The sequence below is a fragment of the Fulmarus glacialis genome, unplaced genomic scaffold (assembly GCF_000690835.1).
Source record: "Fulmarus glacialis isolate BGI_N327 unplaced genomic scaffold, ASM69083v1 scaffold15198, whole genome shotgun sequence".
NCBI classification, from domain to species: domain Eukaryota; kingdom Metazoa; phylum Chordata; class Aves; order Procellariiformes; family Procellariidae; genus Fulmarus; species Fulmarus glacialis.
Genome location: NW_009227739.1, coordinates 20,696 through 32,145, shown reverse-complemented (window position 1 = coordinate 32,145; position 11,450 = coordinate 20,696). Strand labels below are relative to the sequence as shown.

The window sequence follows — 11,450 nt, the reverse complement described above, 5'->3', positions numbered from 1 at the left end:
GAAGAGGGGGGAGTTTGGCTCTGTGTTAGACAGGCTGGCATAAGCCACTTTCTGCTGCCGGTCAGAGCCCAGACCCCACTCCCAGCCGGGGAACGCACACGGACAGACAGGAACACGGTCGAGATGTGGTCCCAGGTACCCACAGCTCGAGCAGGGGAGGCAGAAGCCGCCTTCCCACTTTTACAGGAAATTGAGCCCTGATTTTCTAAGCCCCCCAAGTAGACTATTACTAGAAGTTTTGTGTGTTGTTCTTTTTTTCCTCTTTAAAAAAACAGGTGCAAGTATTTGCCCAAATAGGTGAATGCAGGAAGGCAGGACAGAACGTGGGAGAACTGTCACCATCTGCTCCCTCAGAACCAGCCCAGGACAAGGGCTGTCTAGCAGGATTAGAGACAGACAGGAACTCCCCCGACCACCAGGATGTTCCCCTGACCTTGTAGAAATCAGCTGTTATGTTGGTTTTGCTGACAAGTCAAGATGCTTTGCTCAGGTAAGGCCATTTGCATCCCCAACCGGCTTTACCGGAGCAAGAGCTGGGGTTTGAGGTTTCACTGGGAACATTCAGCTGGTCTCATATACAGTAATAGTGACCTGAAAGGCTACCCTCCTCGTCCAGTTTCACCCAAAACTGAAAGCTTGCATTCGTCGAACAGCAGCGGGGGCTGCCCCGTCCCAGTCCTGCCCTGGCTGCACTGGATACCGTGCGTACTTTGCCGTGATGTCTGTCCAGAGGATAGGTTTAGATCTGTGGTGATGGTTGAAGTATTTACAGGTATTTGCAGCAGTTATTTACAGTACTTCTACAGACCGCAAGCCGATTTTCTCTTCCTCCACTCCTAGTCAATCTGGCGTGGGCTTCTTTAGTGAGAAGGGCCGAATATTGAAGTGCCTGCTCAGCTGGCTCACCTGGGGACAAGGCAGACAACAGGACTGGGTTAGCGAGGCTCGGAGGGACAAGGAGGAAAGCAGGCAGAGCGCCAGACTGGTTCCCTGTACGGCCGACAAAGCCCTGCCACCTTCCTGCCACTTTCCCCACCATTGCCCACCCTACATGCTCCCCACGGGCGCAGCAGATCCGGACCACAGCCTCTGCCTTGTGCTGTGGGGCCAGCCAGGCTGCCCTGCCCAGGCACTGAGCCCCATCCCTGCCAGCCCGACGTTGGGGCCAGCCAGGCACGTGGCCCTGCAAGGTGCAGCCTTGCTCCCTTCCCACACCTTCCCACGTAACAGCCTGGTCTGTCCGGGAGCAGACTCACCTCCACCCTGCCCTCCTCGGGGCAGGAGTCAGAAATGCCTGCCCTGAGCCCAGGCACGCAGGATTTTACCCTGCAGTACTGCTCCCTCTCTGCTCCTCCCAGTAGAACTGTTAATATTTTGCTTAAATTAATTTGATAATCTCAGATACCCATGTGAAAAATTGCTCCCTGAACCCACTTGCAGTTCAACTGGGGGTCGAGTACTTTGCATTGACACACACAGGAGGGTTACAGAGAGAAGGGGAACCCAACACCAGGTTTTGGATAATCAAGCGCCTTTTACACTAGCCTTTGGAAGAAGCCTTCCCCACCTCCTTTGAGGACATGAGAAAACCACAGAGGACTGAGAGCTGCACCACAAAACGAGCTTTCAGGCACGGTTCAGAGAACCGCAGGCAGGAGGGTAAAAAAAGATGGTGCTGCACCAGCACCTGTTGACTGCAAGGTAACAGTCATTGCAGAACCAAAACGAGCAGTGCTGAGCAGCACCAGAGGCTGAGCTGGGCACAGAGTCAGGGCAGAGGGTTTATTCCCCATTATTACTCCCAAATTCAGAGCAGTTTGGGCTTATATCCCAGTCACAAAGCCTTAAAAGGCTCTTCAGCTCAATAAAAGCTCCTTTATCCTGGAAGAGAAGACTGCACAGATGGGCCCTTGGAAAGCTAGAGGTGGGGGGAAATGAGGGGAACACAAACTCCGGGGAGCAGAGCACTGAAGCTCACTGCAGGGGATGGGCAAGCCTGGGCAGACAGGAGGATTACACCACCCGGTCAGTCCCCCATCTCCAGCTATGATTCCAAGACCAAATTTAAGCTTCTTAGCTATTCAAATCCTTCTTGCATAGAAGCCTCATTACACTAATTGGAAAGACAAGACAACCTGGCTATTGCTTCTTTGCTGTAATTACAGTTCAAACTCGACTCTGGAGGCTCCACATCAAGAGCTGGGGTACCCAGGGGACAGGGCTTCCCAAGGAGGGTGTATGCACGTGGCAGCGGCCAGCTCCGCAGGGGACATGGGGTCCCTTGCCCTGGTTCCTCAGCAGCTTCCTGGGGCATTTCTAATGGGACTCGGTCTCCTCTGAGTTTGTTTTCTCTCTTAAATCAATACTCAGGGAATCAGGCAGAGCTGGCACAGAGCAAGAGGAGCAAACTGGTCCCTGGATCTCTACACAACCCTTGCAGCAGGGGATAAGGCAGAGCAGCTGCAGCGTCCCCACGTTCCCTAGCAAGGACATTCCCCCTCCATCCTGGCTCACCCAGTGACTCCCAGCGCAGGGCACGTCAGCAAGGTCGCAGATCGAGCTCATCAGCCAGAGTAACACCGACAGCAGTTTCACTTTTTGTACTAAGACTCCCAAATTAAGCACTCCTGCCCAACATGCAGACGCAGTATCTGCTGCTCTGGGTATCTACTGGAGCCGCCCTTCCCACTGCCAAAGGCTGCGGGTCACCCTTGCTGGCTTACATCCAAACTGCTCTATAAGCTGCAACCACAGCCAGGATAAGTTAAACACGGCAGCAGAGATGCGTGCATTTGTTTCAAACTAATCTCCGGTACAACAGCTCCCTGTCACCTTGTGCGTCGCTTGCTTCAAACCCATGCAACAGCCCGCACAAGCCTCTCGCAAGGAAGTCAGCTCAAGTTTCGTATGGTCACAGACAGCATGACACAGAGAGCCATTCCCACTGATATTCCCCTTTTTAAGCAGAGCATTCTCTGCCCCAAAGAGCAGCAGCACCCCAAAGCCTGCAGTCAGAGCACGGCAGCCAAGCCCAAAGCCCACGTGCTGAGTTCACCTACCACGACCACTCCATAGTGGATGTGCGCCAGGGTGAGGAAAGCAGTTAACAAGTAGAGGAGAAGTGTTTCGCTGTTCGGCGCGAACCTGGACATCACCACGAAGAGCACCACCGCTATGGGGAGCAGCATCCAGTTCAGAGGCTGGCAGCGTGTGCTGCTCATCTGACAGACAATCAGTTGGCACTGCAGGAAGAGAAAGCTGTCAGAGCTTGCACTCAGTATCGACTCTGCAAGCCCAGAGCTGTCCACAGTGCAGAGAGGACGGTCACACATGTACATGTACCAATTGTCTGCGCTTACAACTACCATCATGCAGTTTCCCCGAGTTTCTCACTCAGGATCTTTCTTTGCATTAGAATTCCTGTGGGACACACAGAGCAAAGCCTCGTGGGGCAGAAAGGTAAGAGCATCAAAGGCATCTTTAAAAGAAAAACGAGTTCCCTTGAGCTGACCGAGCCTTACCAGCGTTATCTGCACGATCAGCAGAAAATGCTGCCAAGCAGCAGCATGAACTGCTGGACCCAGGACACGGACACACAGAGCTGCTCAGCCACATGTCTGAGGTGACGAGCACAGGTGTCTTTGATAAGGTCTCAAGCAAGCACAGATGCAATATGCAGCTAAATCGGATTTTGACAAAAGCTTTAGTCCCCCACATTTTAAGTTTGTCCCAAAAAAGGAAGCAAGAACTCCTTTGATATTAGCAGTTTGCTATTCACAACACAGAGGATGCATGCGTGAGCAAACACACTCAATTTAACTAATTCTCTAGTTTCTCAAGAGTGAGAGCTGCAGCACAAAATTCGCAGACCCCAAACCCTGTCTACTTTCCTGTTCGTTCTTTCAATCATAGCAAAATAGAAAAGCTGTTAAGTTAATCTTCGCATCTCCCTTCTCTCCTCACATTTGACCTGCCTCCCAAGCGTCCTGGCAGGCTTCACACTCCCCAGGGGATAAACTGGAGCACAAAGCAAAAGCTGCTTACAGAAATGTTAGCGAAGGCTGTTCCGACCATGAAATAGAAGAGCCTGGGATGAACTTCCAGGATGTCTGTCGGGGACACAAAGACCCATGTGGTGCACAGCAGGAACAGCAACACTGGGGATACCAGTGGCAGCATGATTTCATACACAGAGTGGTGCTTCAAGGTGTTATTTTTATAGGCCCTGAAACACAAGAAAAGAAATGAAAATACATGGAACCACACTTGAGAAACACCTGGCCGCTGCCTTCAGGAGAGGGCTGCAAAATCTCATTGGCCATTCTGCTACTCAAAACTGCTGTTATCAGTCATAACCACGGTCAGACGAGGAAGACACACACTTTCATTGTTAACTCAAAAAACTCCTGAGCTACAGAGGCACCTGGTTGTCTGGCTCTCTGGGTTGTGACCAACAGGACAAGCCTACAAAAGCTGAGGGCCCTTCTGCAAGACCCTGCTGAGCAGGCTGCCAGCCCGCTGCTCCCAGCGCACCCTGCAAACTGGGACCTTCTGGCGTGTCAGAGGCACTTTGCCACACTGAAAACAGTCGTCTGAAAACTACTGAAAACTAAGGAAACCAAGTTCTAAGAGGCTTTGGGGGTTCTTGCAAAGGTGCTGGGGCAGGGAGGGAGACTTGAGGACAGAGAAACTTACTTGTAGAAGTTATAGAGGCTCATCGGCAGCGTCACAGTGAGCGCGCAAGCTGGAAGAGAAAGAGCCGCGTTACTGCCCCACGATAGAGGGAGACCATCACGTGCACCCCATGAACGGGCAGGTGGTTGTGCTCTGGGTTAAGTTGCTTGCAAGAATAATAGCTCAGAGGTGCACCAAGAATAGCTCAGCACGTTTAAAAGTAGGTGCTCATAATTCTGGTCCAAGGGCTGTAATTACAAATTAAGGTCTGCTATAAATTAAAGACATTTCAATTTTAAAAAGCTGCATTAATGAGCGCAGTATTATGCTTTAAACAGTTACAAACTTTAGTTATAATACTGTCTTTAATGAGACATGAGGTGAGTTCAAACTCCACAAGTGACATGGCTGTGCACAACAGAGTTTTCAGTCTTCATAATGAAGCCAATTTGCTATTTCTCCCACTATGAACAACCATTTTCAGTTCCCGTTGTGCAAAAAGGTTCTTATCATTTAACTTGACAAATCATACAAAGGGTCTAAATAACTCTGAAAAAATTTAGACCTCAATAGGGAACATCATCCGCTACACTCAAACCCGTGAGAGTCTATGACAACTCCTTCCATGTTTATATAGCACTAGGTATTTTAACAGAGCTGTAAATATTCCTGCTTTTAATAACCCAGCTCCTATCCAACTACACAAATGCAGGCAATGTAGGCATCGTGCTCTATTTTTCACATAGGAAAAGTGCATTTATTATTCATATGTTAAGTTATATGTCTGCTAAAGGAAAGCTCAGAATATCCACCTGATTAAGAAAAGTGCAAGCATTAGATTTAAGATAACAATTTAAGACATATTGATTTGAAATTAAGTAGTTACAATTAACCCCTAAAGAAAGGGACACAGACTAAGAAAAATTAAATTAAGTAAGAACTCCTGAATAAGCCGAATTCCATTCAGCAAAGACAGCTCTCCCCCACTAAGCTTCACCTGCATTACTCCCCCTTTTGCAGTGTCTTGTTCTGACCGACCATTGGAGAAAAAGGCTGGGGTTTTATTTAATTTTTTTTTTTTTAAATTTAATTTTTAGACGGGTGGATGCAGGGCAGGACCCCCAAACAGCAGAGTGCTTTTCCCCACCTCTGTGGCTGTAACCTCCCTCCTGCAGCAGCCCCAGGCTCCTGCGCAGCGTTTGGGCTTGGGGTCCTGCCCCGGCCGTGCTGCAGGGTGAGACGGAGCCCTAGGCAGCAAACCAAGCACACTCGGCAAACAGCCCGAGCGCCGGGGCGTCCCCGCTGGCCGCCGGCTCCCAGCACCCACCCACGCACTGGGCTGCGTTTTATCCCCTAAAAACCTCACAGCTCTCGCTGAAAACAAACCGTGCTTCTCCTGGGCAATGCGATGCCTGCAGCCCCAACACTCGGGCAACGCAGCTATTTGGAGGAGACGTGCTTTCACACGCTCGCAGGTCCCAGGCAGGAGGGAGTCTCCTGCTTAGCATCCAGGGGCCGGTGCTCGGCTCCAGCTGGCTCCCAGCACCCTGGCACACCCGTCCCCAGGCAGCAGCCACAACCCTCAGCCACTCTCGTCTGCCCACTACACCGTTCCAGGCCAGGAACCATTTTGTTCCGCACAAACCCTCAGCCCCAGGTAGGCAGCACTGGGGCTGATCCCCCGAGCAGCAGCATGCACGTATATCCTCAGAACTGGCACAAAATATATCTGAGGCATGAGCGCAGCGCTCCGCGTCCTTGCTCTTTTGGTCAACACAGACCCAGGCAGACTGGAGTTAACTTCTCCTAAGTAACTATGCAAAAGACAACAATACTTTAAAATCCTGGGAAAGGGGAGGCTGCAAGAACACCCTCAATTAGTCACTTCAATAACAGCCTCCAGGAGCTTTCATTACAGCAAACAGAACAGCGTTATCATATAATTAAGACATTGGGTTTCATTAAAAAGGTGGAGTTTAAAAGACAGGCTTCAACATGGAGTTTCTTACCAATAATCATTGCAGTGAATAGGTCTCTATATAAGAAATTAAACAGGAAAGGTGCATACCAGGCCTCCACTCCCACAATGGCTGTCACTATGTAGACAATTGAAATGGTCTGAAAGAAAGCACAGGACAAGCAGGTGTGAGCAACCGGACAGGCAAGTCTGGCAGCACCCGACCCGGCAGCGCAACGCGCATGCCAGACAGCGTCAGGGAAAGGCAGCTCGAGAAGTACGCTCTAAGCTACACCGTGTTCAGTTCTCCCCACCGGCAGGAAGGAGAAAAAAAAAAAAAAATCCACAAATATCCCGCTACAAGACCAGGTCTAGTAAGTGTAGTAACTGAGCTGTTGAGAAGGATACAACCAGGAGCTGCTCCTCACAGCAGGAGCAAAGATGCCCTCGCACAGCTTGAACTCACGAGATGCTTGAAGTATGAGAGATAGGTTTTATACTTCAAGTTGCAGTGACCCTGGAGGGTTTGTTCAGGGACTCTTTCTTAACCGTCTGCTGAAGCAATTACAGGGAAAAAGCTAACAAGGGATATTTCAGTTTTAATAGTAATCCTGAAGCTGGGTGAAGCATGCTACAGGGCAGCTCAGTCCTCCACCCCCTGCCTTTCTGCAACAGGCAGAGATCCGAAAGCATTAGGGTTAAGCAATGCTTTTGGAGAAAGGGGTCAGAGTATAGTCAGAGGAGACCAGCTATGGCCTCCTTTTACTAGCAGAGATGATTATTGCAATTAATGCAGCTGCATTAATTGCCCTCTCCTTCCAACTTGTTGCATTTCCCACCCAGCATCTGATAAGCCAGAGGATAAAGGAGTACTGTGTGCTGCGTGGTGCTGTGAGACTGCACCCTGGCTGGGAAGGATTGCTGCAGCAGTAAAGGTGAATTGTATCATCCAGAGCTTGCTCCCAGTTCTGATGGGCTCTTCAGAAAGAGCTTCCTGCAGAGAAGTCCTTAATGGGACACAGACATGCCAACATACCAAAGGATCCATCACGGTCAGTCTCGACATCGACTGCCCAGTTACCACGGTACAGAGGGGCACCTCCCCAGGAACCTTTGCTCCAGGCACAGGGATTAACTTGCCAGTTAGTCACTCTGCTACATTTTGGCACACATCCTGCAAGTGCCAAAAGGCACCCCAAACTTCTAGACTTGAACGTACCCACGTTGGTGTAAGGCAGGAAACTAACTAAAGCAATGATTTAGATGGCCAAAACATGCATCTTAGGACAGCAGAAACCAGGCAGAGGAAACATAAGGCAATATCCATTCTTCAAGCCTCAGTTTTTGTGGATGGTCCATCTACAAAAGCTACTCGGAACAAAGTAAAAACCACATCGCACAAACCTCCTTGGATTTAATGGTTTTGAGCAGTCGAACTCTAGCGCCACGTGACCTCGGCTCATTAAAGCAATTATAGCTCAAAGTCATGCAAGCAGTCTTGGAAAGCTCTCCTCCTCCACAATGCCTGGAGACAGGCTGAAGATGCTGTCCTGGTTTCAGCTGGGATAGAGTTAATTTTTTTCACAGTAGCTGATATAGTTCTGTGTTTTGGATTTAATATGAGAATAATGTTGATAACACACTGATGTTTTAGTTGTTGCTGAGTAGTGTTTACGCTAGTCAAGGACTTTTCAGCTTCTCATACTGCCCGGCCAGGGAGGAGGCTGGAGGTGCACAAGACTGGACATTAGGAAAAACTTCGTTACTGAAAGAGTGGTCAGGCACTGGAACAGGCTGCCCAGGGAAGTGGTGGAGTCACCAACCCTGGAGGTATTTAAAAGATGTGTAGATGAGGCGCTTAGGGACATGGTTTAGTGGGCATGGTGGTGTTGGGTTAACAGTTGGACTTGATGATCTTAGAGGTCTTTTCCAACCTTAATGATTCTATGATTCCATGGTTCTAAGAAGCTGGGAGGGGACGCAGCCAGGACAGCTGACCCAAACTGGCCAAAGGTATATTCCATACCGTATGATGTCATGCCGAACAAAAAACTGGGGGAGTTGGCTGGGGGGGCACGGCCGCTGCTCGGGAACTGGCTGGGCATCGGTCAGCGGGTGGTGAGCAATTGCATTGTGCATCACTTGTTTTGTATATTCTTTTATCATTCTTATTATTTTCCCTTCCTTTTCTGTCCTATTAAATCATATTTATCTCAACCCACGAGTTTTACCCTTTTTTCGATTCTCTCCCCCATCCCACTGCTGGGGGAGCAAGGGAACGGCTGTGCAGTGTTGAGCTGCCTGTCGGGTTAAACCATAACAGAAACCCACCTCCAGAGAGCGTTGCAGCGACCGATTTACAAGGCTTTGGACACGTAGCAGAGCTGCACGCATCCCTCGCACACCTCAGCGGGCACTACTGCACCCCAGGCGCGCTAGCAGTTTATTGAGCTTCTGCTGAAGCCGAGCAGCGGCTGCGGCGCGTACTTACCACCTGGCTGATGTCATATCCCCAGGGCAGGAAGAGGATCCCTGTGTTATACTTCTCCCAGTGGGAGAGGATGAACGAAAACAAGACCACCCATAAGAGGAGGTAGAGAACGAAGACACTGACACCCGTGGAGCCCCGTCCAAAGGTGGAGTAGACTGTCACGACAAAGTACACGCATGCCCAGCTGTCCAGGCCGTGATCAAAGAGCTCTCCCAGGGGCGTGCTGGAGTTGGTCCGGCGAGCCTGCTTCCCATCAACACCATCTGGGAAGAGAACAAGGAGAAACGGGGAGTTTTGCTGGACACCCCCACTCAAAAGCAATGGGCTGGTTTGCAGCTGACAAACTGGGCGCAGCCAGCAAACAGCAGCTTTCACTACCTCCATCCTCTAATGGTGAGTGCATTTCACACCCCCCTGCTCTACTTGAGACTGAAAAATACAATAAAGTCTGACGAGATTATGTTTATTTAAAGCAGACGGAAGACAGAATTTCAGAGTTTGTCTTGAAGTCAGTTCCAGCATCCTCCTTTCACATCAGCTGCTCCGGCACAACTTCCTTCTATCCGCTTTGCAAAGCAGTTCCCGGAAACTGCTCTAGCAGCCTGAGCAGCAATTGGACTAGTGCATGGCAGAAGCCCAGGATCAAAAATTTCTCAATGGTCTCGGAGATAAGACAACATGCAGCCGCAACATGAACAGACAACAGACACAAACCCCCATAATCAACTAGATAAAGTCTTACCTAATGTATAGGCAATGAAGTTGAGAAGACCGACAATGACCCACACCCAGTCTGGAACATGCTGGTGATCAGGAGCTGCAGAGATCAGAAAGACCCAAGTCAGGACAGCTCGGTATGTACTTTCAATGGGTTTATTTTGGCACAAGAGGCACAGCAACAAAGACCGGCAGCTCACCAAGACAAAGCACTCAAACAGTGAAACTGAGATACCAGCTTTCCAGGACGTGATGGCAGAGCTGTTCCACAACAGCATGTGAAACCAGGTCACCAGGACATACCTGTCCTCTGTCCCCAGCTCCCCAAAGTCATGGGTTCTAAGAACTGGTGACAGCAGCTAGCAACTGTAGCCCAAATGCATGACATGGAAGTGTGTGCAGATCAGACTCTCCTCAATCATTTGCTCATAGAGCATCAAGTAGCCTCTTTGAGATGTGGCGACACCTTGCCTCTGCAGAAACATGTCAGGATTCCCCTCCCAGTCTCCAGTCTGCATCCTGCCAATTGAAACAGAGTTCCTCCTTAATAACATCTCCACCTCCTCCACTGTTGTTTTGGCAGATAGCCAGCTTCACTGTCTGCAACTCAAGGAGTCCAAAGGTGCATTTGAAAAAAGCAGGAAGAGGTACGGCTTCTTGGCAGCAGCCTCGCAGGAGGGCACACGGAGGTCTCCCAGGGGGAACAATGATTCCATGAAATGCCACCTTCTGTTTCCTCAGAGCAGCATGATGGTGCCTTTCCAGCAGCAAATGGAGGGCATTATTACGTCTGCAAAACCATCCAACAAGGAAGGAAGGCACAAGCTTCTGGAGGCCTCACCAGCAAAATGAAAAGTTGTCTTTCCAAGCAGGACATGCATAACATGTATGTACAAAAGGGACTCAAGGCATGAGCTTCACCATCCCTTTGGCAGAGCCCAAGTTTCTGGAAATCAGATGTCCTGGGGATTCTCACACTCAGCTTCCTTCCCTGAGCTACTACCGTCAGCTTTTCTTCCTATGGCTCATTGACCAAAACACAGTCCAAATCTTAGCTAACAGCCACTGATGCCACCCAAGCTTTTGAAAGCCTGGCATATTGAAAACAGTACTTGTCTACCTACCAATAAAGACAATCCTAAGAAACCAGTATTTTTCCCACTTAAGTGTGTTTTGATGATTGGCCCAGTTTTAGAAGAACTAGATGAACTCCTCTGAGCAACCTAAACCAAACCTGGCAGGGGCAAAAGGAGAGAAAAAAAATAGAGGAAGCTATTGATAAATGACTGAAAGTAATCTTTTCCCTGGGACACCCCCATGAGGAAGGAGACACAACTGAACCTTCGGATTCATGAACAGATGAACATGAGTAGGACCCTGGGAACCACCGACCTGTCAGCCTCACCTCTGTGCCTGGGAAGAGCATGGAACAGATCCTCTTGGACGCTATGCTAAGGCATATGGAAGTGATTCGAGACAGCCAGCATGGCTTCACCAAGGGCAAGTCCTGCCTGATCAATCTAGTGGCCTTCTATGATGGAGTGACTATACCAGTGGACATGGGAAGGGCTACAGATGTCATCTATCCGGATCTCTGTAAGGCCTTTGACA

The 11,450-nt window shown here is 49.7% G+C and overlaps 1 protein-coding gene across 1 annotated transcript in view; it reads right to left on the bottom strand.

Moving 5' to 3' along the window:
- Nucleotides 1-377: 377 nt before the first annotated feature.
- The window catches only part of EPT1 (ethanolaminephosphotransferase 1 (CDP-ethanolamine-specific)), a 13,765-nt gene continuing 2,692 nt past the window's right edge, over nucleotides 378-11,450 (bottom strand). Inside the window, exons 3-9 of the mRNA XM_009583261.1 lie at nucleotides 9,865-9,939; nucleotides 9,123-9,385; nucleotides 6,684-6,792; nucleotides 4,696-4,744; nucleotides 4,045-4,225; nucleotides 3,060-3,242; nucleotides 378-906 (exon numbers count right to left, since the gene is read on the bottom strand). Coding sequence (XP_009581556.1) covers nucleotides 841-906; nucleotides 3,060-3,242; nucleotides 4,045-4,225; nucleotides 4,696-4,744; nucleotides 6,684-6,792; nucleotides 9,123-9,385; nucleotides 9,865-9,939 — 926 coding nt within the window. The 3' untranslated portion in view covers nucleotides 378-840. The remainder of the gene's footprint in view (nucleotides 907-3,059; nucleotides 3,243-4,044; nucleotides 4,226-4,695; nucleotides 4,745-6,683; nucleotides 6,793-9,122; nucleotides 9,386-9,864; nucleotides 9,940-11,450) is intronic.